The sequence below is a fragment of the Podospora bellae-mahoneyi genome, chromosome 5, assembly GCF_035222275.1.
Source record: "Podospora bellae-mahoneyi strain CBS 112042 chromosome 5, whole genome shotgun sequence".
Taxonomy (NCBI): Eukaryota; Fungi; Ascomycota; class Sordariomycetes; order Sordariales; family Podosporaceae; genus Podospora; species Podospora bellae-mahoneyi.
The window spans coordinates 1821749-1845099 of record NC_085884.1 but is presented as its reverse complement, the minus strand read 5'-3'; the positions used below and the strand labels follow the sequence as shown (position 1 = coordinate 1845099).

General features: G+C 52.1%; 8 protein-coding genes and 1 non-coding gene across 9 annotated transcripts; 2 read left to right on the top strand and 7 right to left on the bottom strand.

Annotated features, from left to right (window-relative positions):
• Window positions 1–98: 98 nt before the first annotated feature.
• QA1S (Quinate repressor protein) lies at window positions 99–3128 on the top strand (the record flags this gene model as incomplete). Its single annotated transcript, XM_062879736.1, has 2 exons — window positions 99–545; window positions 610–3128. Exons 1-2 carry the CDS (start codon window positions 365–367, stop codon window positions 3126–3128), a joined length of 2700 nt encoding a protein of 899 aa, XP_062730898.1. The 5' UTR covers window positions 99–364.
• Window positions 3129–3886: 758 nt separating this feature from the next.
• QC761_505080 (uncharacterized protein) lies at window positions 3887–5518 on the top strand (the record flags this gene model as incomplete). Its single annotated transcript, XM_062879735.1, has 1 exon — window positions 3887–5518. The coding sequence occupies one exon, from the start codon at window positions 3887–3889 to the stop codon at window positions 5516–5518; it is 1632 nt and encodes a 543-aa protein (XP_062730897.1).
• Window positions 5519–5914: 396 nt separating this feature from the next.
• Window positions 5915–5986, bottom strand: QC761_0079160. Its single transcript has one exon. It is a non-coding gene; the product is annotated as a tRNA-Thr (tRNA).
• A 246-nt stretch (window positions 5987–6232) lies between these two features.
• Window positions 6233–7816, bottom strand: QC761_505070 (uncharacterized protein; the record flags this gene model as incomplete). Its single annotated transcript, XM_062879734.1, has 1 exon — window positions 6233–7816. One exon carries the CDS (start codon window positions 7814–7816, stop codon window positions 6233–6235), a length of 1584 nt encoding a protein of 527 aa, XP_062730896.1.
• Window positions 7817–8718: 902 nt separating this feature from the next.
• mug86 (Meiotically up-regulated protein 86 protein) lies at window positions 8719–13088 on the bottom strand. The gene is made up of 5 exons (XM_062879733.1): window positions 12576–13088; window positions 11955–12522; window positions 9943–11934; window positions 9455–9877; window positions 8719–9221 (listed from the first exon to the last, which is right to left on the bottom strand). The coding sequence occupies exons 3-5, from the start codon at window positions 10311–10313 to the stop codon at window positions 9116–9118; spliced, it is 900 nt and encodes a 299-aa protein (XP_062730895.1). The 5' UTR covers window positions 10314–11934; window positions 11955–12522; window positions 12576–13088; the 3' UTR covers window positions 8719–9115.
• Window positions 13089–15370: 2282 nt separating this feature from the next.
• On the bottom strand, window positions 15371–16111 carry QC761_505043 (uncharacterized protein; the record flags this gene model as incomplete). The annotated part of the gene is made up of 1 exon (XM_062879732.1): window positions 15371–16111. One exon carries the CDS (start codon window positions 16109–16111, stop codon window positions 15371–15373), a length of 741 nt encoding a protein of 246 aa, XP_062730894.1.
• A 757-nt stretch (window positions 16112–16868) lies between these two features.
• Window positions 16869–18175, bottom strand: RPS2 (40S ribosomal protein). The gene is made up of 3 exons (XM_062879731.1): window positions 17733–18175; window positions 17372–17629; window positions 16869–17306 (listed from the first exon to the last, which is right to left on the bottom strand). Exons 1-3 carry the CDS (start codon window positions 18003–18005, stop codon window positions 17043–17045), a joined length of 795 nt encoding a protein of 264 aa, XP_062730893.1. The 5' UTR covers window positions 18006–18175; the 3' UTR covers window positions 16869–17042.
• A 294-nt stretch (window positions 18176–18469) lies between these two features.
• rps30a_2 (40S ribosomal protein S30) lies at window positions 18470–19179 on the bottom strand (the record flags this gene model as incomplete). The annotated part of the gene is made up of 4 exons (XM_062879730.1): window positions 18470–18811; window positions 18873–18980; window positions 19055–19080; window positions 19146–19179. The coding sequence occupies 4 exons, from the start codon at window positions 19177–19179 to the stop codon at window positions 18788–18790; spliced, it is 192 nt and encodes a 63-aa protein (XP_062730892.1). The 3' UTR covers window positions 18470–18787.
• A 559-nt stretch (window positions 19180–19738) lies between these two features.
• QC761_505020 (uncharacterized protein) lies at window positions 19739–20683 on the bottom strand (the record flags this gene model as incomplete). Its single annotated transcript, XM_062879729.1, has 2 exons — window positions 20141–20683; window positions 19739–20091 (listed from the first exon to the last, which is right to left on the bottom strand). The coding sequence occupies exons 1-2, from the start codon at window positions 20214–20216 to the stop codon at window positions 19739–19741; spliced, it is 429 nt and encodes a 142-aa protein (XP_062730891.1). The 5' UTR covers window positions 20217–20683.
• Window positions 20684–23351: the final 2668 nt, after the last annotated feature.

Here is a 23351-nt window from a genome sequence, read left to right as displayed (position 1 = left end):
CTTGGCTCTTACACGGTGGGGTAAACGTTTATCCCCGCATTTACCCCTGCCACCTAGTCTTCGGCTTCCAGGTTGTTCATCCACACTCCATGGACAAGGTCCCATCATGATACTGAGCACAACGCTTCGGCCAAGCATCTGGCTATTCCTGAGGTCTGCCCTACCTACCTACCCATCTATTGTAGCTCCCCACAGGTGACCACACACTGGCTCACTGGTTACTGGACGGCACTCATTGCCTTGGATCGTCCGGCCACCCCAGGACGCCGCACATCATCGCCGAGCTTTCGACGACTTCTATATGCGCCCGAGCAGTTAGGCCTTGCGAGTGAAGCAACGCAGGCCTTCCGTTTCGCGTCTTACAATGTCTTCTACTACCGTCGCCGGTATGAAGCGTTCATACGCGGCCATGGTCTCGACTTGTGAGAGCGACTCGTCCGAGTCCCGACCATTGTCCCGAGGCTGGTCCTCGGACAGCCAAAATATGGCTTATGCTCCTGGTCCCGGGGCTCTCTTCCAGGTGGTTGGTGATCCTATACCTAGAGGTGAGGCATATGCAGCTACAAACCCAATTTTTTGTCTATATCCATCCCATCTAACACCTCCTAGTAGTGCCACGCTCAGCAACCCACTCGCCATTGGAGCATGAGATTATCCAAACAGCCCGTCCCTACGACCCAGATGCCTCCATTATCATCGTCGGTATCAGGGGCTCGGGGAAATCCACTTTGGCCGTCATGGCCTCGACCGCCATGAACAGAAAGGTCGTCGAGTTGGAGCATGTTTTTCACGAGAAAACCGGGCTATCGAGTCCAGCTTACAAGAGAAAGCATGGCGCCACTGACTGTCAACGCCGCCAGGCCTCTATCCTTCAGCATGTATTTGATAAACATAAGCGAAACACAATCGTGGTCAGCTCATGGATGGATAGGAGTGTGCAAGCCATCCTCGAAGACCTTGGAAGAACAATTCCCGTCATATATGTCCTTCGAGATTCAGAAGCTATCAGGACCCATTTGAAGGTCAACGATGCCCGCAAGTTCTGCGAGCTTTTGGATGCCAGCAGTGCATTTTTCCGGAGATGCACCCGCTTTGAGTTTTTCAATGCGTCAGAAGAGCAAAGCACAGCCAAAGAAACCATGGGTGGGAGTTCTGATGAAATTGCTGCCCCCTATCTCACCCTGAAACGAGCTGAACGACACTTCCTCAAGTTTCTCTCCTTGATACTCCCAAGGGGAACCATACCCTTCATCGAATCGGCCTTCCCGCTGGCTTGCATACCGGCAGAAGAACGGCGGTTCACCTACGCAATCTCACTGCCCCTTTCGTCGCTCATAAAAGACAATCTCGACGTCCAGGACCTCGAGACAGGAGCGGATGCGATTGAGATTGTGTTGGATGACCTCGTCACAGACTTTGCCGCTCACTTACGGCAACTCGGTCAGCTACCCCCAGATAGAGCCAGAGAAATCAGCCGCGTCGTGGCCCAAGTAAGGCGAGACACCGTGATTCCTATCTTCCTCCATGTAGCGTTTCCGGAGGCTGCGCTGTCTGACGAGACTTGGCGATCTATGTACAGTTCATATGTCTCGCATGCCCTTCGTCTTGCCCCGGAGTACATGACTGTTGATCTACGACTCAACAGCGTGACGCTTGCTGGCATTCTCAACATCAAGGGCTCCTGCAAGATAGTCGGGAACGTTCAGTTATCAGATCCCCACCCGCCGTCTTGGAATGACTCTAGATGGCAGTCCTACTACCAGAAAGCACAGAATTACGGCTGCGACATGGTCCGATTCACCAAGACAGCTGCCAGCATCGATGATAACTTTGACATACATCTGGTGCACGCCATGGTTGAGTCAGCGCCTGGTTCGAGACTGCCCCTGATCGCTTACAATACTGGCGTTCTTGGAAAGCACTCGGCGTGCTTCAACAGGATACTATCCTCTGTTAAACCCGAAGGCATGAGCAAAGACCCCGGTGGTGTTGACTCACATAGCCTGGCCATCCGTCCATTTCTCACGGCCAAACAAGCCACCGAAGCTCTCTACTCAACCTTTCTCTACGATCACATGAGACTGTATGTTTTTGGCGCCAACGTGGACTACAGTTTATCCCCAGCAATGCACAATGCCGCTCTCAAAGCTTGCGGCATTCCCCACCACTACGAGCCACATTCGACAAGCAACATATCAAGTCTCGAGAAGCTCGTCAGTGACCCGCACTTTGCTGGTGCCTCGGTCGGACTGCCTTTCAAAGTCGAGATAATCAGCTTGACGCATTCCTTGAGCCGACATGCTCGGGCTATCGGCGCAGTCAACACTCTGATTCCGGTTCGGCACCTCAACCCGGATGGCAGTATTGGCGATGACGTGGCTTTGTTCAATGACAGAAATAGGGCCGGGCCCGTCAAGGCTTTGTACGGGGAGAATACAGACTGGGTGGGAATCCGGGCATGTATCCGCCGAGGTCTCTCGCCCGCCAACGCCGTCCGATCCACCAGTAGCGGACTCGTGATCGGAGCTGGTGGCATGGCTAGGGCAGCCGTGTACGCCATGCTGCAGCTTGGAGTCAAGCAGATTGCCATCTTAAACCGGACCGTTGCCAATGCCGAGAAGCTTGTTTCTCACTTCGAAAGGCTCTTGGCTCGCAATGACCTACCTTGGTTGAGCACTGGCTCCAGAACCCACGAAGGCACCAGATTCCACATCCTTCGCTCCCGAGACGACACTTGGCCCGAGAGCTTCAGACACCCTACCATGATCGTATCTTGCATACCAACGCACAGCATTGGAGACCACCCCGCTCCTGACTTTACCGTCCCAGCGTCGTGGCTGCAAAGCTCGACAGGCGGTGTCGTAGTAGAGCTTGCCTACAAGACCCTTATCACCCCTCTGCTGGAACAAGTTCGCCGTGAAGCTCACAGAGGGTGGGTTACAATGGATGGCCTGGATCTGCTACCAGAACAAGGTTTTGCACAGTTTGAATTGTTCACTGGTCGGCGCGCACCACGTCGATTGATGAGGAGGGAGGTGTTCAGATCGTATCCTGATGACCAAGGGCGTCTGAACTTTGCGCGGCTGTTGCAGCCGCGGCTCGACAACATAACTGCACAAGAACCTTGATAATATCTATACCAATGAGGTCTCATATTGTCCAATAGAGCGTACATGGAGGCCACAGGTCTTGGCCGCAGGCTCGTGCATCGTTCTCGGCAGTTGACCTGGCAATGCCAACTGCTGTGAAGCTGGAGGAGGTATTCGGGCACGTCACTCAATTTGAACATTCAACAAAGATACCATCTGCCTCTTGTCCGCAATCGGAGGATTTCAAGATTCAATCCGGGAGAGTCTTCATCCTGAATGCCGACATCTCTGGCCCTAGTGCTTCACCGACGGGTACCCATGTGGGGACGAGCACTCGACTTTGCGGGGAAGGAGATCTACCACACTCCTGGGAAATGGAACTTCCGGCCAACCTGATTTGCCACCCAAAACTTCAACCCCATGAGTTTCGTGTCACGCATGGCTGACCTGCATCTTCATGCAGTATAGCTCAAGCATCTTCGAGTGGAGGAACGTTTTAGTTCGCCAACAAGGACGGAGATATTGCTTGATTCCCCATGGAGACGGGGAGCCTGTATGTGGGTTCCAAGGTCTTGGAATTTCTGTGTGGAAAAACGACAGCAGCACATATTGAAGGGTTCTATCTGCTATAAATCAAGTAGCCCCAGGGCCATGATCAAATGCCCACCATCCCCAGATTCCTTCCCCAGACTCTGACCATTGCCTCCTCCCACCGTGGGAACTTTCTTGTCAACCGTTGATCCACTCGCCACGTTGTCATCGTTGGCATCTCCCCAGCTCGAGAGCTTGTTGACACGATGACACTCCTCTCTCTTAAGGAGGACAGGCCGACGCCAAAGGCCGTGTACAACTGGCGTGTCTACACATGTGCGGCTGTTGCTTCCTTCGCAGCATGCACGATCGGTTACGATTCGGCCTTCATCGGCGGCACACTCGCCCTCCCGTCCTTTGAAGAAGAGTTTGACTTTGCCTCGTATAGCGAATCCGGCCGCGCCTTGCTGAAGGCCAACATTGTTTCAGTCTACCAGGCCGGTGCTTTCTTCGGCAGCTTATTTGCCTACGTCACCAGCCATTTTGGGGGCAGACGGATTTCTCTCTTCATCTTCAGCGTGGTTTTCTGTATTGGCGCGGGTATCATGCTTGCTGCCAACGGAGACAGAGGCATGGCGCCCATCATCGCTGGCAGAGTCCTTGCCGGTATCGGTGTAGGTGGCTGCTCCAATATGGTCCCAATCTACATCTCTGAATTGTCTCCGCCTGCCGTCAGAGGGCGTCTTGTGGGCATCTATGAGCTTGGGTGGCAGATGGGAGGCCTCGTTGGCTTCTGGATTAACTATGGCGTCAACACCACACTGGCCCCTTCTCACAAGCAGTGGACCATCCCATTTGCTGTGCAACTCATCCCGGCTGGCCTGCTTCTTATCGGTGCTTTCTGGCTCAGGGAGTCTCCCAGATGGCTCTTCGCGAACGGCAAAAAAGAGGAGGGCTTGAAGGTTTTGTGCTGGATGCGGAATCTGGAGCCGACAGATACCTACATCCTGGAGGAAGTCAGCTATATCGAAGCAGACCTCGAGCGTTTCGAGCGCGAGGTCGGCAAGGGCTTCTGGAAACCTTTCCTCTCACTGAAGCAGCGCAAGGTCCAATGGCGCTTCTTTATCGGCGGCATTCTCTTCCTCTTCCAAAACGGCAGCGGTATCAACGCCATCAACTACTACAGTCCCACCGTGTTCCGCAGCATTGGAATCGATGGTGTCAACACTGGCCTCTTGACGACAGGCATTTTCGGTGTTGTCAAGACTGTCCTGACGATTATCTGGCTCCTCTGGCTCGTCGACCTCGCCGGCAGACGCCGCATGCTTTTCATCGGTGCTACAGGCGGTTCACTCTGCATGTGGTACATCGGCGCCTACATCAAGCTTGCTAAGCCCGAGCAGAGCGCCAGCGGTGAGCTGACATCCGCCGGGATCTCGGCAGTCTTCTTCTTCTATCTCTGGACCGCTTTTTACACACCCTCTTGGAACGGCACACCTTGGGTCATCAACAGCGAGATGTTCGACCAAAACACTCGCTCTCTCGGCCAAGCTTCAGCCGCCGCCAACAATTGGTTCTGGAACTTCTTGATCAGCCGCTTCACCCCTCAGATGTTCCTCAAGATGGAGTACGGCGTCTACTTCTTCTTCGCCTCGCTCATGATCCTCTCGATCATCTTCATCTTCTTCTTTGTCCCCGAAACAAAGTCTATTCCCCTTGAGGCGATGGATAGGCTCTTTGAGATCAAGCCGGTGCACAGAGCTAACAAGCTCCTGATGGCCGAGCTCCAGCAGACCAGTGATATGGGCCACAGTGCAGAGGAGAGTGTGGGCAAGGACTCGTCGTCGACGGATGAGAAGATGAGACAGGCTGGGTTTGTTCAGGCTGAGAATGTTTAAGCCCAAGAATCATGACTTAACGAGAAACAAAGTTGGAGGGCTGGTTGAAGGGATGACTCAGAATACTGTTGTTATTTTTGTATGGGTTGCGGGTGCCTAGGAGGAGGACCACCTCCACGATGTCACGGGGGAATAGCAAAGGGAGAAAGATACCGACTGTTGAGCTAGTAATGACTAATAAGCCTTTATTTGTACGTGCTATCAGTGATGTAGCTGCTCTGTTACGTGCCATGTCCCAGGTTTTTGATCACACACAGTAAAACTTGAAGCTGTGCTTGACCCTTTTAGGGGACGTATCAGGGGAAACGAAGGAATCGAACCGAAGCTGGAACTTTTGTTGTGTAGTGAAAAAAGATAGAGAACAACTACAGCAGAAGTATGATGTTGATATTAAGCTGCCCACTATCAGAATCGAACTGATGACCTTATCATTACTAGTGATACGCTCTACCACTGAGCCAAGCGGGCTGACTGGTGTTATTTAGAAACCGGATCCTGGGATCCTTGTAGGTGACAGAACTCAAGAATTCTGAAGCTTTCCTTTTTTTTGACCCTTCAATAACCATTGCCAGATAAAAACATAGAACAGCAGAAGCGAAGCTGCAGCCCAAAAGTCACCAAATACCCAACAAACCAAATAAAACAAGCCCTTTGCGTTGTGCTGTACCAGCCTGGATCTGGATGTGACATAGCCTTTAACGCCCCTTCAGTCCCCTACACCCGGTATTTTGCAGCCTCCTCTCCCGCTACCCTCCCAAAAACAACACACTCCAACAAGCTGCTCCCTCCCAGTCTATTATCGCCATGCAAACCACCCGTGATCTCCCCCGCCCCCCATAATCCCTCAATCTCCTTCCCTTCCTGCTCCTCTCCCAACTCCGCCGTCAAAATCTGAGCCTTTGTGTTGAAAACCGCTCCGCCCATGGTGAAATGAGTGATGGGCGTGACCCTCCCCACGCAAATCTCCTTCTCTCCCTCATCAACATCTTCCTCGGTCAGCCGCCAGTGCCCAAACGCCTTCCTTCCTAGCTCATCCTCTTTCTCGCCACGAACAACAGCAGCATACTCCTTTAGGGTCTGTCTCGTCGTCTCATCCAGCTCTGCTATCTTTTTCTTCTGCAAAAGGCCCTTCCATAGATAAAACCCCACGTGGCCTGCCGCGGCTTCGGTGGCACCAGGATCAAGAAGCAGCTGGACGTCCCATTGCCTCAGCGAGTCCTCATTCTTGGCAGGGAGAGCCATCAGGCCATTGCTGACTTTTTCGCGGGTCTGCAGCTCGTTGATGACCCTCTTGCCGTTGTGGAGGAGAATCCCCCCTTCTCCGCGCAGCATCTCGGCAGCGAGGAACTTGAGGGGGCTCGCCGGGTTGGCTGGATCGACAAAGCCCGTTGGGTGGATCTGCACAGCGTCCATGTCGACGAGTTTGGCGCCCACGTCAGAGAGAATCGTGTGTGCGCCTGGCCGTGGGTCGTTGGTGGATGGCAACCCGTCGAGATCAGGACGGTATTTGGCCAACAGACCATGGGTGTCACCTGCGAAGCCGCCGGTTGTGAAGACCACAGGACCGTGAAGGAGGCGTGTGCTCCCATCCTGCATGTTTTTGTACTCCACGCCAGTCACCTTTACAGTTCCTTTCGGAGCATTGCTGTCGGTCAGCAATCTGGTCACTTCAGAGTCGGTGACCAACTGGAAGCGGTCGGGCCCTTGCTCCTTCAGTTTTGTGAGCAAAGTAGTCACGATTGAGGCACCGGGGGGTGTCTTCCCAGCTCCTCGATGTGTCCGTGGAAGGCTATGGCCCCCAAGTTGAGCCACAACACTAAGATCAACGCCCAGGTCGGTGAGGAAGTCGATTGCACTGGCCGAGCGGTTGGTCAAGACCGTGATAAGCTCCTCGCGCCGTCTTTTCACCGTTGGGCTAACCGAGGCAGAGTTGAGCCTCAATCCAGCTGATCGGGTTGTGTCGTCCCAGAAACTGGTATCGACACCATACTTCTCAACGTTTTGGAAACGAGTAGGTGCCCCATTGATCCCTGACGATGCCTTGATGCTGTTACCACCTGGCTTCGGTGCTCGCTCCAAAAGACGAACTGTTGCCCCGGACTGGATCGCCGAATACGATGCCGACAACCCTGCAAGACCTGCTCCGACAACAATAACCGGGGACTTGTTGGTTGTAGCCATCTGAGAGAACCGCGCTCGGAAGACGGGACTAAATGCGGAGTAATTATGGAATAGAACAGCTGTTATGGGTATGAGAATGGTGAGTAGTAAAATAGACAAGATGCGGTGCCTAGTCATAACAGAATCGTAGAGGTGAACAGGAGAAAGACAGTCGCTGGCAACAGACGACGACAGCAATGGGGATTTATCACAGGAAGCAGCTCTAGCTAAGATGATGGACGTGGAAGGTGTCCGCCCGGTTGGGCGCTGGCCACCCAAGGTTTGGGGAGATATCAGGTGATATTGCATCGGTGTCGAAAGGTTGTCTGATGTCTGACCGCCGATGTCTTCTGGAAAAGTCTCTTGTCACGGGCCTGGGCCGTGCGATGGAAGAGAGCTACCGACATCCCGAGATGTGATCATGAAAAGATCTATGCATCTTTGCGATTTCATGCTTCACAGCATATGGTTGTCCTTCCCACGCCTTCGAGCGACACGGCATCAAATCACCGATTTACCCGACAAAGACGCAATGCTCCTCGCAAGACATTTTCTGTTGCACATACAGAATGACGGTTCGCCGCTGGGTAGTTAAGATGATACGCAGGCCAGGCAGGAGGCAAGAACTCCCGGAGAAGAAAAGAGAAGAGCAAAGCGAGTTGACCAAAATGTCAGACCACCTCCAAGGCCGAAGTGAGCTCGTTGAGCGATTGAGAGCGACAGCTCGGCGTCACGTGCCTTTTGAAGAAAGAGAGGTTAAAAGATAACCCTGAAGCCTGAGATTCCACCGAAAATGTCTCCACAACTCAACAAACATCAGGTCCATCTCTGGAGCAGTTGCGATATGCAAACTGTCAGCTTTTACAAAGCCCGCAAGGGCCGCGACCACGGCAGTTCTACCTGAAGGTCAGGCCCACTTCCACGGATCATCTGAAAACCGTTGACCGTTGTGTGCAGTGATAACCCTGCATAATCTGCCAACCCTTAGATTTGTGCGCGTGTATAATTGTGCAAAATTACATGAATGTGAAAGTCATCAGTGTTACACATCTGCCAATGATGAAACTTTTGGATTAGCATGTAAGTCAGGTAGGTATGTACTGTGTGATATATAGGTATGTAATCGTTCAGTATCCCAAAGCTTTTGATGCTGCCCTCGCTGCGCCTTTTGCAGTTCGCTTGCTTAATTCAACCCAAAAAAAAAGACAAAAAAACTCCATCCGTCATCCATTGTTCTCGTCAACGCCGTTAGTTAAAACCAACTATATCCAGGTTCAGGAAACTTTGCTCAGGATAACATCCAAAAAAAAAAATTATAAATATAAATATAACGTTTCCCATCATCCACGGTGCTGTGTTCAACCGTGAATGTATCCATTCCAAAAACCGAAATCATTCATAAAAAATGATGCCAACATGCGTGTCGTGACGTTTCTCTTAAGCCGAGTCCCGAGTCTCCCGGGTAGCGGCGCGAGCGAGTCTGGCCTCGCGACCCTTCTCAGACCAGGGGAAGTGGAAGACAGGAATGAGGAAGAAAGAGTTGCTATAGAAAAGGTGATGTCAGCGTTACTGTTCTCAGAAGATCTCGTGCGGCTCATAGTGGCTTGGTTTGACGGAAGTGGCGTGCCATGGCTTGCTTGGCGGATGTAACCAAGGGAACCTCCAACTTCAAGTTGGGGGTCATTGATGGTGCGGGGTACGTCAAGAACTCCCAAAAGGGGGTTAGGGGGAGGCAAAACAACAAAGTGAACAACGTCAATGGGAATAAGTTCATACCTGCTATCGGCAATACCGGCAAATGCATTGTACCAGGCCAAAAAGGCTGCGACCATACCGAAGCCACCGCCAGCCTTGGTGAGGGTGTGGTACATCTCAGTGTTCCCGTTCGAGTGAGAGTAGTGGGAGCAGGCAAGCATGAGGAAGCAGAGGTCGAGGGTGAAGAAAAGGAGGAAGAACATGACGGTCGAACGCAGTGTGCACAGGAGGAGGATTGTCGTAAAGATGAACCAGCCTGTGAGGAAGAAGCCCATGGCCGACTCGTACATCATGGGATCAGAGGAGGTGATGGCATCAGTCTTGTAAGGGCCCTCGTCGCCAAGGATGTTCCAGTGAGGAGTGAGCAAGAGGCCCCAAGCAATCCAGAAACCACCATAGGATGATAAGGCGGTAGCACCAAAGGTGTTGCCAACAACCATCTCCCTAAAGCATGTTATTAGCATGTGTGAAACAGTGACAAGTGATATTGATAATGGAGGTCAACTTACCACATACCAGCCAGGAGCTGGACCAAGCCACCATAGCCAAAGGCAAGGGGAACAACAATGTTGGGAACATTGACACCGCGGGTGCCCAGATTGATAGCCGAAAGGACGAAAGTGGTGAGAGCGAAAGCACTCAGACCCAGAGGCGCCGGGTTGGCGAACTGGCGCTTCTCCACAGGCCGCCAGAGACCGGGCTGGAATTCACCACCGAAGGCTGGAAGCCTGGGCTCGTCGCCGGCGTGGATGTTGGCCATTGGGTTCCGGGGATCGTATCCGCCCCGGTAGTGACCGGTGGCAGGCCCATGGGCGTTCGGCGCCGCGCCGGTCGCATGGCCCATATCCTTCTCAGTAAGAGAACCCCCGGAGTTGGACATTGTGTGTGGTAAAGTAGGTTGTTGAGTCCTGTCACTCTCCTCTGATACAATGCAAGAAAGAGGCCGTAGCTTGATGGTATTCAGGAGAAGATGAGAAGAGTGAACTGGAGGTGTGACAGAGGTTGGAATGGGGGAGGGCGACGGCGGGCTTGATATATGCAGTGTCGGGATAGTACCCTAACAGCCACGTCCAGGATCTGGGGTTGCTGGGGGGAGGCAGCGATCATCTGGGATCGTCGAACCAGATGCGGCCCCAAGCTCCCAAAGGAGCACGAAGCGGGTCACTCGCACCAGTTGCGAGGGAGGGTGAGTGGGCATCTGCGCTGCCTCACGGCATACCGGACACAATGAAATCCGTATGTACCCCAGCTCGCCCAGGTGAAAAGGTGGATTTACTATTTACGGTTGAAGGGAGAAATATAGCGCCGTTGGCAGTCAGACTATTCTCCACAACTTGTCCACTGTCACTGGGATCTAGGTATGACGGCAGTGGACGGGGACACTTGACCTGCCGTTTGAGTGTCTCGCACCCATTGGCTCGGCCGAGGCACCATCAGGGCAGGTGTGCCCTATCTCTGGGACGAGTGTGGATGAAGATGGTGACGGACCAGTCCCGTCAAAGGGGGCTAGCTCCACGTCCAGGAACTCCCTGGTTGCGCTGCAATAAAGGGGGCTCGTAACCAAAATGGAACGGGACTCATCCACATCAGATAAAGCCAGGCCTTCTCTCACCGGTATCCAGCGAGTTGGAAGTTTGTCCGCAAACGCAGAACCCGGGATGTCCCCATCCGGGGAACCCAACACAGGACATGGGATGCCGGTCCATCTGACTTAGACCATGACCAGCTCTTTTTTTTGGGAGAGAGCCACGTGCTCCCCGTGATATCAACTCTTGACAACCAGGTTCTGGAAAGGACATCGCAGATAGTTTGTAAACGCCCACGCAGTGGTTAGACAATGGTGATTTGGGGATCAATGATGTACTCTGACGTCTGAAAAGCTCGGCATCCAAGAACAAGCCAGTGGCGCTCCAAGGTGTCAATGAATGAGCCTCAGAACATGCCAAGACTGACTCTTTCTTGGCGCGACCAGTGACTGCTCAGCTAGGGCCTGCGATGACGGCTATGGGATTCATGGGTGTCTTTTGATTGCGCCATGGGACGATGCCTGCATATATGTAGACTTGTAACGTAAAAGTGTGGTGCGCACAGCATCTCAGGTGGCACACCTAGAGTGTGGCCGTGTGTTTGGCCTGAATCATATAGAGTACGGATACTCCGTAGTTCTACCCAGCACCTGTTTCGCAGATATCAAGACTTTGAGGAGTCAAGAGTGCCGTGATGGGTGGGTGGGTACGTGCGTTCGGAGAAACGACGTTCCAGATCCAGCGGCGGGGTGCTTGTCCAGGTTGGCCCATGTGGTTTGAATAGGGTCAGTGGATGCGCAATTCGACGCTTTAAATCTGGTGTTTTCAGGTCGTCTGGGGCATCCTGCTGTTCTTGGAGGTTGAGAGCCAAGAGGTGCATTGAGGACCCCAAGCCACTAACGGCTTGGTGCCAAGAGATTATGGCCGCTTCCATCGCTACGACCACGAAATGGGCAATTGCAGCCATGCGCATGGCCAAGCACCCAAGAAAGCAGCCGCGCAACGTCCCTCTGGTTGTTTGCCAACGCCTGCTAGATCGCCGCCATTTACCGTCACTACCGTCACTGCCGCCTGGGCATGCGTTCTCCCGGTCGCCCGAGAGGGCTGAAATCTTTGACAAGGCGCGGCGTGCAACCCAGAGTGTCAGCGAAACATATGGCGAAAAACCCGTCAAAAATCAGGGGTCGAAACAGATATTCTTTTTCCATCAGACATGGAAAACTTCAGGCTGTGGGAGCCAGGACGACATATAGCAGAAGCAATGGATCTCGCTCTCGTCTTCATCCTCGGCTTCCGGAAACATGGATGAAGCAAGCGGGTCAGTCACATCAATGAGAGTGTCCGCAAATCCGGGGCCCCAATGTTTAACATCGGTGGTTTGAAAAGAAAAAATGGAAATTTCCCCAGCTTTAGCTATCATGGCACCATCTGGGGTACGGCGGGTATGGGGTAAAGAGTCTGCTGCTGTTTCCGAAGGGTTGAGATGAACCTTCGAGACGATCATAACCGCATGTTGCACTGGCTCTGACATCATGCAAATCTCCAACCCTCGAAATGTCCGACCTCTCCAAGAATTCAGCGGCCACCATGCCAAGCAGTCGGTAGAGCAGACTCACATGTCATCTCTACACTAGCTCATTACAGCCTCCAAACGAAGTATAAAGCATCTGAATAGGTATCTTGCAAAACCAACGTTGGTGGATGGCAATCAGACACTCGGAGCACTGGCCACACATGTCAGTCTTTGCTGCACTTGTTGGAAGAACCCACACTTGTCAGTCACCGTCTCCGGGTCCGAGTGGGTCTTGCATCCTTCCATTGTGGTCTTTCATGATGCTCCAGCTTGTTAATCAAAACGGGGGCTCAACTATCCCAAGTGCGGGTAAACAGCCGTCCGGACAGCAGACACTCTCCACCGCGAAACCAGGCAACTCGTCGCTCGGCGGCGTTGGTGCAAGTGCCGTTGTTGCTTTGTTGGATTCTGGATCTTCTCATGAATGGAGTCCCTCGTCCAATCTATCGCACTAATATCTGGGGAAGCGGAGATATTTGTTTGTTTAAAGTTGAACATCATGGATGGCCTCAATGCGAAGTTGTCCTTGCGAGAATTCAGCCGAACTCCTTTTTACACTGCAACTGGCAGCTGCCCACACCGTGGGAAGTGGGGTATTAGGGTCTGTCCCGTCATTACCGTTACACCTCGTGAGGGGAAATACCTCTCTGTCGTGAGGGGTAGAAATGGGAACCATCTGAACCCTGCGCCGGCCAACTCCGTGCAGACTGGGGATGGTCTGTGCATATTCAACAACCGGCATGCTCCTGGAGTATACAAGTAACGGGTTGTTATGCTCTCATGCCAAGCTTGGCAGAGATGCTGCCGAAGTCAGGAGCTCGCTTCGTGTCACTCCATCACACAACTCCTCCAAATCCACTCCCCAAAAGTGAGAAAAAATTTCAGCATTCTCCCCAGAAACACACAACAGCCTCCTTCTCTGGGGTTTTCCCTCCGCCATGTTCTCTCCTAAACGGAGGTCAAATCCATGTTCAACCATCCTATCTCCGCGGGACACGGCAGTCGGCACGCGATTCTGTAACTCTTGTGCTACTGCCTCTCGAGTCCATCCCTCTCATGCCCTCACGCGCATCTCGGGACGTCTCCTCGAGATTGTACCCTCACTGCCGTTTGTTTCTCTCAACAAACAACAACTCTATTTACTCACGGTGGTACCTAACCGGAACATGACTGACATTGACTGCGCTTGTGATGATGTGAAAAGCCTACCCCCGAGTTACAATTTGCAAAACTTGTCATCTCGCCAAACATCTGAGAACACTCCTCGCCTTGCTCACCTCACCAATATTTCCATAACACCGCCCTCTCCTTCGGGCCGTATCCAAAAAAGCACAATCCCCGAAACACCCCACTCACACCTTCTGGACTGCCTTCAGCGCAAACAACCGCTGAGAGCTCGCAAGGTTTTCTCTGTTCTCACCTACTCTGTTGGAGTTTGATGACACAACCCACCGAGCGTTCCAGACAGACGTATTTTGCCTTTTTTTTTTTCTCTCTCGCAACTTTTGGTTGATGGAGGAGAGCAAAGAGAAACCTCGACCATGTATCCCAGGCCGGCTACTTGCGCTCTAAAGCAAAGCATCTCGTAACAATGACCACGGGGGGGTCGATTCACCTCCACCTCATGCAGAGGGATATTTTGTGGTGTTGTAATGAAGGAGCCCTCGATTAATAAGCACCCAGCATTGCAACCAAGCAACGAAGTCCCTGGCCTGGCATACTTTGGACAAAAGAACCGAACACAGCAAGTCTTTAAAACACATGTTAAGCATTGACCCATACTTTGCAAAATACAAAACAGGCTATGATATTATCCTATCAACTATCTACAAAGCCTATTAACTGTGTTTCGAGGTCTTTACCTTTCTTTCGGGGCCTATGGCTGTCTTTAAAGGCATGTTCATAATGACTATCCTCCGTAGCCTGTGTTCTAGTTGGTTACCGAGACATCCGATCGATATGGAAGCGTCCTATCAATTTGTTGGGACATCGTTGCCGTTTCAGTCGCAAAGAGAAGGCTGAATCACATATCATCTTTGCACTGTAATATCCCACCAGCATCATGTATAAGAGCAAAATCTGGAACCAATAAAAGAAATCAAACCAGCAAAGACCGTCGTCTATGATATGTTAAACGAGAGAAAACAAGACAAAAAGCAGACCAAAGTCTTCCAGCCCAGCGCTCTTAACACATACCAAAAAGCCCGAAAATATTCAGTCTGATTTGCCCACAAGAGTTAAAGTGTACCCTCATGATGTTGGCTTCTCCCTCCCCACCTAACTATGCAGCAGCCCTGGTGCGATAGGATTTCATCTAAACACAAAAATAAAACGAACAAATATCATATCGCCTTCCCATAAACATCCTTCTTTCAAAGTTAACCTCTTCATGCCACAAAAGACCACCGTTCCCACCGTTGTCCACCAGTAACCCCATATCTATGTGCCCCCTGTGGTGCCTGTTCCCAAGTACTGACGCCGAGAAAGGGTGTGACAGCCATAGGCAAGCTAGGTATGGTGGTTGAGTCTGCTGGGACGCCGCCATACTAGCTATAACTGGTAGAGCTGTTGTCATCATTGTGGTGACGATGACCTGACTGAAAGCATCAGGGAACGTTGACTCAGTCGTTTCGTTTGAGACTATGCTCAAATCCGGAGATGTCGAGGGTAACGGAGAGGCCGCAACGCTGACGCTCCCAGGAACCGTAGAGGGACTTGGAATAGTCGGGTCTGACCCAAAGCTATTCGAGTCCAGATCAGACAGGGATGGCATGGGGGCCATCAGTGGTGTCAGTGAATCATTCGAGATAGTGCCTGTCACCTCCGCCTGATGAGACGCTACAGATGGGAGGTTATCAACGATGTCGGTGAATTGCTCGTCACTAATGAACTAGTAGACTCGGTGCATGTAATAGTAGTCGTGAGCGTCCTTGTCGTGCTGAATGTGGTGGCGGTAGTGCTCTCAATAGCTGCTTTGGCGACCCTTTCTGTAAGGTCCCCATGGACTTTTCTCCAAACTTCCGATACCACAAGCCGTTGTGCCTGCTTCATGGCAGCTGATACAATGGCGTGGACGCTGGCTGCAAGAGCTGCCATGTCGATATTTGAAGCATATGAAGACGACGACGAGGGTGTATGACTCCCAGCCGGCCACTCATATACCGGAGTTGCAACCAATACAGCAGTCTGTCGCAGGCCACCCACGTAGGCAAGGACGTCAATTTCACCAGGAGCAAGGGTGGGAGGCACGAAATGCTCTTGAGGACCGAAAACCTTGGGGACTTTGCCATCGTCGGCGTTCCAGAGACTCATCGCCCATTCGCAATCGCGATTGCCTGTCGCAACAGCATGGCGCGGCTTGTTGCAGTCCGAATCATCACCCATCAACCAAGAGTCCACCAGCACATCGCCACAGTAGCACTCGAAGCCGTACTCGGTAGCGGCCAGCGAAAAAGGGCATATCAGACTGAACTTGATACAGAGCTTGTTGGTCATCCCACCAGGTATCGACGTAATGGTTGAAGCTTTCAGTTCGGGCAAGAAAGAACATGGCCATGTTGGCCAGGAAGCAGGTGACATACCTTGCGGGATTGTGGGGGAAGCCTAGGCTGCTGTAGGGACTGGAGGGGGTGCTTCAGGCGCAGCGATGGGCTTCAGAGCAAAAAGAGAAGACAATAGATTTGGAAGCGGAAGGTCGGGGATGCCTAACCTTCATGGGGTGGCAAAGGGAGCCATTGTCTCCCATCGGATTGAACTACCGACAGGTCTGGGGAAATGGTCGAATTCCACAGGCCGTGGACAGTTGGAAGTAGGAGAAAGAGAAGCGAACGACCGACTTGAGGCATGCTGCTAGACAGGCCGTAAGTGCTTAACGGGCAACTGTAGAAAAGTAAGGGAGATGGCAAAACTAGCCCAAAACTTAAAGTCCAAAAAGATCCAAGACAAGTGTCGTGTGCAATCACTTGAGGAAGAGTAGGCGTCCAAGAAGAATCAAGATGAACAGCAGCTTGGAGAAGTGATCTTCCTGCAGTCAGTTACCAAGATGACCCCTTCCACAGGCTGTAAGCATGTAAGCAAAAGCGAGTATGTTGATCGGGACTGGGTGCAGAGAGGATCAAATCCTCCGCTATGGTCCAAATGAGGAGCGAGTTTTCAATATGGTTCATCGACATGCTACCTGATATTTGTACCTTCCAGGAGAGGGATGCATGGGAGGAGCCAAGCGAACCTACAGGAAGTCAATTACAACCAGTGAAACGAGAAGGTGTTGACCCAGTTGGACACACTGACACCTCACCAGGCCTATCACTGTGCACCAGAAGACGGAACTGTTTTGTAAAGAAACAAGAAAAAACCATAGACTTCGTGATCAAATCATAATTTGTCATTTAGGCCAATCATGCTATTTTTGACAGCCCTTGTCTATTGCCGGAGCCCATGCACGCAAAACCATAGACGCCCCAAAGCACCACATCCCACTGACTGAGCATCACCCTCATTCAGAAGCAACCTAGTTGGTGTAACGCTTGCCGTCCCGGAGAGTGTCGGCAAACTCCTCCAGAGGAGAGCGGATAAGCTTGGTCTCCTTCCACAAGTTGGGGGTGAGGAAACCGTAGGTGTTGGAGACTGCGGCGAAGGTGGCCTTGAGGGTGTTCTCGAGGGTCTTGGTGGAGCCAGAAGAAGAGGAGTAGGCATCCTCGATACCGGCGAGCTGGAGGAGACGCTTGACGGCGGGGGAAGCGACGATGGCAGTACCACGGGGGGCAGGGATGAGCTGGGCGTCCAATTAGCATTTCTGAGTCCCTTGAGCTGGCGCGCCAGGCTTGATCTGCTACTTACACGGACGGTGACGGAACCGCACTTGCCGCTCTCCTTGGTGGGGAGGGAGTGGGGAGCACCGAGGTTGGCACCCCAGTAACCACGTCTGACGGGAACAACGCTGAGCTTAGCGATGATGATGGCGGCACGGATGGCAGTCGCAACTTCCTTGGAAGTCTTGATACCGAGACCGACGTGACCCTCGGAATCACCGATGATAACGATAGCCTTGAAGCGGGTACGCTGACCGGCACGGGTCTGCTTCTGGACGGGCTTGATCTGTAGAGGAGTAAAATTGCATGTTAGAAACTGGTCTGAAATCGGGCGGAACGGTGTTTTCGAATCGTCGGGCTGGGGTTCGTGGTTTGGCGAAAATGCGCACCTTCATGACCTCATCCTTGAGCTTGGGGAGGAAGTAATCCACGATCTGGTACTCCTTGATGGGGAGAGAGTGGAGGTAGATCTCCTCCATGCTCTTAATCTTGCCGGCCTTGACGAGACGACCGAGCTTGGTGACGGGCTGCCACTCCTTCTCGTCGTTCTTGTTGCCGCCGCGACGTCCACGTCCACGGCCACGGCCACGGCCGCGATCACCACCACGATCACCACGAGCAGCAAAGCCGCCGCCGCGGGCACCAGTTCCCCGATCAGCCATGATTTCGATGTTTCGGTGGGTGTCGAAAGGGGAGATGTTGTTGTCGTGGAACTCGGTCGGTCGCTTCAAGGCGGACTTTTTTCTCTAGGCGGGGAAGCTTTTTGCTGCGAATTTCTCAAAACTGGTGCGCAGAGCCAACCAACCCTAAAATTCTCTGTGGGGCCAGAGAGCTCCCACACTGGTGCCAGCTGAAGCCACACGCCCAGACTGGCAAGTAACCCCATATTAATTCTGTTCCAGCAAATCACAGCTCTCGCTCAACCAAGAGGCTGATAAGATAAACAGACCAGCATCTCATGCAGACAGAACAACTTCCTGGCTTGGCTCAGATCCGTGAGCATTCACATCATTCACTGGCACATAGCTGGGGATGGGATGTAGTACACGGTCCCAGTCAGTCGGAATATGCTGCACCTTGGAAATTCATTGCCATGAGAAGGATGCTGCATATTACCTCCTGTTGAGCAGAGACAGACATTCAAGATATGGGAGGAACTCCAAACCGGTGTTGATTATGAGATCTCTTGGATTATGGCCACACGGCCCCAATAAAAAATTTCTCAACTCTATGGCCAGATGTCGGCCCCAAACGGACATCATGTCATCCTCCGACCGAAACGCCGATGCGCCCTGATGCCAGGCTGAGATGGCCACCGCAATTACCAGCGCAACGTTGCCGACCGAGTCCAAGCGCCACTAAAAAGATAGCGAGCCCATATTCCCATGCCCAGTCCTCAACGCCTTGCGAGATAGAGCCCCTCCCTCAGTGATGTTCATTCGATTTAAGCGGTTGGGTTCGCATTCATCTATTCGGCAGGCCTCGTAAGTAGCTGTAGCTGAAGGATTTCAGTCTCAACAATATCATACCTTTCTCTTGCCACCAGGGGTGAGGGTTATGTTGACGAAGCGGCGAGTATAGATCTCACGCTTGTGGGCGCGGCCCTTGGGGTTCTTGGCCTTCTCCTGCTTCTCGACCTATAGTGCGTGCTGAATCAGTCGCCATCCAGCTTTGAAGATCGGGCTCGACGTCTGGGAACGGGTTTTCGAACCTTGGGGGTCTGCGACTTGACCTTGCCTGTTCGCGACCGTGGTTAGCCGAGAATCTTTGTACACAAAGGATTGATTGCCGATGAGACGTACCAGCACGGGCGAGGGATCCGTGAACTTTGCCCATTTTAAATGTAGATTTTGTGGGTCTCGGTGGTCGGTCCGGGTAGGTTGTTGTCGCTTTGCGATTGCTGTCGTGAGACTGGGTGATGGCGGCGCAAAGGTGATGAAAGTCGAGAAATGTTGATGGATCTGGGTGGTTGGCAGTTGGCCGACGGATGTGGCGCCTGGCTGGTGACTCGATGCCGACGCCGGTTAAACTGCGGATCCCATAAGGTGGCGTGCAAAATCCCGGGTTAGGGTTGTTTACTTACAGGAATTTACTAAGATCACATACTCCCTTGGTACATTGGCAATCACACGAGTAGATGGCCTGCAACATTTTGGAACTCCCATATATTAAACCCAAACGCCAATATTCCTTCGCCACTCCTTAGAGAGATATCATATGAGAAATTATTTATCTAGTCCTTCCTATGTCCCGATCATCGATGTATGAAAAATCCAAACCTGCTCGTCAAGCGTCAACCCCCAGGTCATGCCACCCCGGCATCGCGGGTCAGTGATCCTTTTCCTGCCCTGCACACGGTGCCGCCTCAGTCCGAATTTTGCAACGCCCGAGCTCTCTAAACAACGGCAGGCCCTGTGCGTACGGAACCCCTTCGGAAACGGAGAGTCTCGACGACGGCCAAGAAGGTAAAGAGCACAAAAAGAATCCAGCTAAAGGCAATTCCCGCCTGGTTCGAGCCACACCAAATTGATCCGTGGCAATACGGATATCCGGCCCAAACCGAATAGGCAATTGCGCCGGCGAACCAGAAGATGGTCGTCAACCACAACAGAGCCAGTGAAATGGTGCCGTGGAAGAGTCTAGGGGCAAATCGTGGTGTCATAGCCACATAGCCCAAGACCAGAAGAGACCAGAGAGAGCTGAACAAGATGAAATTGGGAGTCGGGTGGCCCCATGTAACGTGCACAACTGCGAGATGTGTCAGTTAGGAACTTTCAGCCTGATGAGAAATACTCACCATATGCGCTTATTCCCAAGAGAATGACGGAGAATATGGCCGCGGCAATGTGGACCCAGGGGACGAAACGCTCCATTTTGAGATGATTGCTGTCTTTCTTTCGGTGTGGCTGATTGGAAGAATGAGTTTATTTTCTTGTTGGAGGGCTCAAGGTGAGAAGGCAGACAGTGGAAGACCTGACCGAAAGAGAAGTATTCGTGTGTGAACAAAGAAAGTTTGGGCTTGTTGGGAATTATATTATACTCCTGGCATGTAGTCTCTTGGGCTCAACCATGGCGGTAGCGCCACACCCAATGACGTGGTGTGCCAACGACAAGCCAAACCAAGACAGAAATGTCGTATGCACCGGCAGGCTTGTACACCGCTTGCTTTTCAGCATACGACAGACACTTACGTTCTCCTTGTGGCTGGACTGTGAATGCCTCTGGATTCTACAGCGTTGAGGCCGAGGTCGACTGGCCAGCTGGCCAATTATGTCTCATGTCTGGCGGCGGCTCTGTTTGCGCCTTGAAATCACCAGGATGGTGCATATCAGGTTTGAGATGAGCCTTGGATACTATCTGGTAGCGCTCTATCGTCAAATCGTACATCTGCATAGATGGGACGAAGAATTACGTCATGTGCCGAACCGCCGTGATCTGTGGGGAAACAGGCCCACCCTTGTGAAGCCCCGCATGTGTCACAAGCAAAGATACCCCATCCATGTCTGCTGGCGTTTGATAAACCCCACCAAGGGCATCGAACAGAGCATCAAACATCCAGTCGATGAAACCCTATATTCAACCGTGCTACGGTTGTGAAATAGTTACCCAGTACTAAGAGCGAACGATGGGTCTAACTTTGTGACAGGCCTCTCAGCGGGAAATATTTTCGCTTGGGCTACCAGAGCGTATCGATTATGATGGCTACCTACCTCACTCACGAGCCGTTTCAATGAATCAACAGCATCAAAATCATTGTTATTAACCCGGAAGGCATCATTAGAAGAGGCGGTCTTTCAGCCGAGAGACTGCTGCAGGTGCAGGGAGCTTGGACCACCCTGAACTGAAATAGCACACCCATCTTCAATGACCATGTCTAAGCCAACCGTTTCAAAAGACAAAAACGACAATGAACAAATCTAGATCCTCAGCCTCGTTGGAGAAACGGCCGTCTCTGGCGGCCCCGCTTTCAGAGCCCAAGTCTGTTCGTGAATGGATCGTTCTTGGGCTCGTTGTCAGGAACTTAGTTTGGTTCTCGCCATTCTCGAAGTGCCACAGTAATAGCCCTTTGAGCTGCTTCAAGACACAAATCACTGATTCTCCGTATGGAAAGTTTCCAAAGCCCCACGATCCGTTTCGATTTCAGCCCTGTACGCCAAGAACAACACCACCGTTGTTGGACGATGTTGAATTCGACAAGAGATGGTTTGGTTTTTTTGACCCCAACCCTGCTCATTGGAGCTGGGGATTGACTGTTGGAAATAGCAGCGATGGGCGGAAAGAGGACCCATACGCCGGTCGTGGCATATTTATGTGCGGATTTTTGGATGTCCCACTGGACTACACCAACAAGTCCAACAACAGCATTGCCCGTCTTGCTGTCACCAAGTTCCAAGTTTCGGGACTTGCCAGGATCAGATCAACATATACCGCCTTGGACGATGACGTCGGCCGAAAGAGTGAAAGAACCATCATCATCGAGCCTGGGGGTCCGGGAGGAAGTGGGACGAGCTATGCATGGCGCGCAGGGCACAATATAACCGAGAGACTTAGCGATGGCAAGTTTGACATTTTGGGTTTTGATCCCCGGGGTGTCAACCTGTCTCAGCCCGCTGTGGCCTGTTTCCCTCACGATGTAGACCGGGACCACTGGGAGTTATTGGTATCGAAACACCGATCCGTGTCGGCTTCTCATCGGGATCAAGTTGAACTTGTTGACGCAATGAACGCTGCTGTCATGAGAGCATGCTGGGAGCGCCACGGAGACCTGGGTCGGTTCGTCTCCACGGCCTTTGTTGCAAGAGATCTCGAACAGATTCGAGCGGCACTTGGTGAAAACGAAGTCACGGGATATTTTGTGAGCTATGGGACAGGTATTGCACAAACCTATGTGTCCATGTTTCCCAACCGTTCCGGCCGCATGATCCTCGATGGCACTGAATATGTCAAAGACCATCGTCTACGTGGAGGTTTTGGCTGGACAGCGTTGGACAATGCAACAGATGCCTGGCGGGACGGTTTTCTGGGTTAGTGTGTCAACGCTGGGTCGGGATATTGCGCTCTGACAAGGTCAAGGAACGGCAAACCTGTCACCTTTGATGGCCTCCAAAGCCGGTTGGAAACCCTTCTTTCATCACTCCTCGACCGGCCAGCTCCCGCTTACATCCCAACAAGCGGCCCTGTTGTTGTCACATATTCGGCTCTGGTAAACACAATATACGGCGCCATGTATAACGCACAAAGTTGGCCAGCGCTTGCAGAAGCTCTTTTGGGCCTCAAGGAAGGCAACGCCACACTTGCAGCCACTCTGATTGACAAGACCTCCTGGTATTTCAATCCCGAAAAGCCTTGCCTCGCAGTCCTGAGCCTCCTTCTAAAGAAGAGCTTGGGACTTTGGTGATTTGCAGTGATTCATTCGACGCTACGGAGCCTGATGACCTTGAGTGGTGGCTCTCGGTTTGGGGCAATATGACCACTAAAAACTGGATCGCGGGAAATAGCCGGTTCTACAACGTGCTTCCCTGCCGTCACTTTAACACCTACTGGCCTCGTCCTGCTGAAGTCTACCGTGGCCATCTCGGACATAAACTGAAGCACCCAGTCCTTCTGATTGCGGAAACCTACGATCCGGCAACACCTCTCCGAAATGGGAGGAGACTCCTGCATGAGATGGGCTCCAATGCTCGGATGATTGTTCATCATGGATATGGACACTCGTCGAGAGATACTCTCAGTGTACAAATTCGATCGCTAGAGACTTTATCCTGCATGGCAAGCCTCCAAGCGAGGCTGAAACTCATTGTTATGCTGACGAGAAACCGTATCTTTATGGAGTTAAACAGGGCCAGAAGGTAGCAGCGACTGACAGTTTTGTCATGGAAGATCATGTTAGGGCCTGGCGCAAGCATTTGGAAGGGCTTGCTTTTTTGAACCCAACTCTTGTTTGAATGGGAAGAAGGCCTTTGTTGGAAAAAACTGGCAAAATTGGTAGCTTTGTGTATTGATACCTA

What these genes read in the sequence shown, in the direction of transcription:
- mug86 (XM_062879733.1), bottom strand. Translation starts at nt 10,313, where the DNA reads ATGTCCAACTCCGGGGGTTCTCTTACTGAGAAGGATATGGGCCATGCG. An exon ending in CAGCTCCTGGCTGGTATGTG is followed by an intron (nt 9,878 to 9,942) that starts GTAAGTTGACCT and finishes AACATGCTTTAG; the next exon opens with GGAGATGGTTGTTGGCAACA. An exon ending in GCCGGTATTGCCGATAGCAG is followed by an intron (nt 9,222 to 9,454) that starts GTATGAACTTAT and finishes CCTTTTCTATAG; the next exon opens with CAACTCTTTCTTCCTCATTC.
- RPS2 (XM_062879731.1), bottom strand. Translation starts at nt 18,005, where the DNA reads ATGGCTGATCGGGGAACTGGTGCCCGCGGCGGCGGCTTTGCTGCTCGT. An exon ending in TCAAGGATGAGGTCATGAAG is followed by an intron (nt 17,630 to 17,732) that starts GTGCGCATTTTC and finishes ACTCCTCTACAG; the next exon opens with ATCAAGCCCGTCCAGAAGCA. An exon ending in GCGGTTCCGTCACCGTCCGT is followed by an intron (nt 17,307 to 17,371) that starts GTAAGTAGCAGA and finishes TTGGACGCCCAG; the next exon opens with CTCATCCCTGCCCCCCGTGG.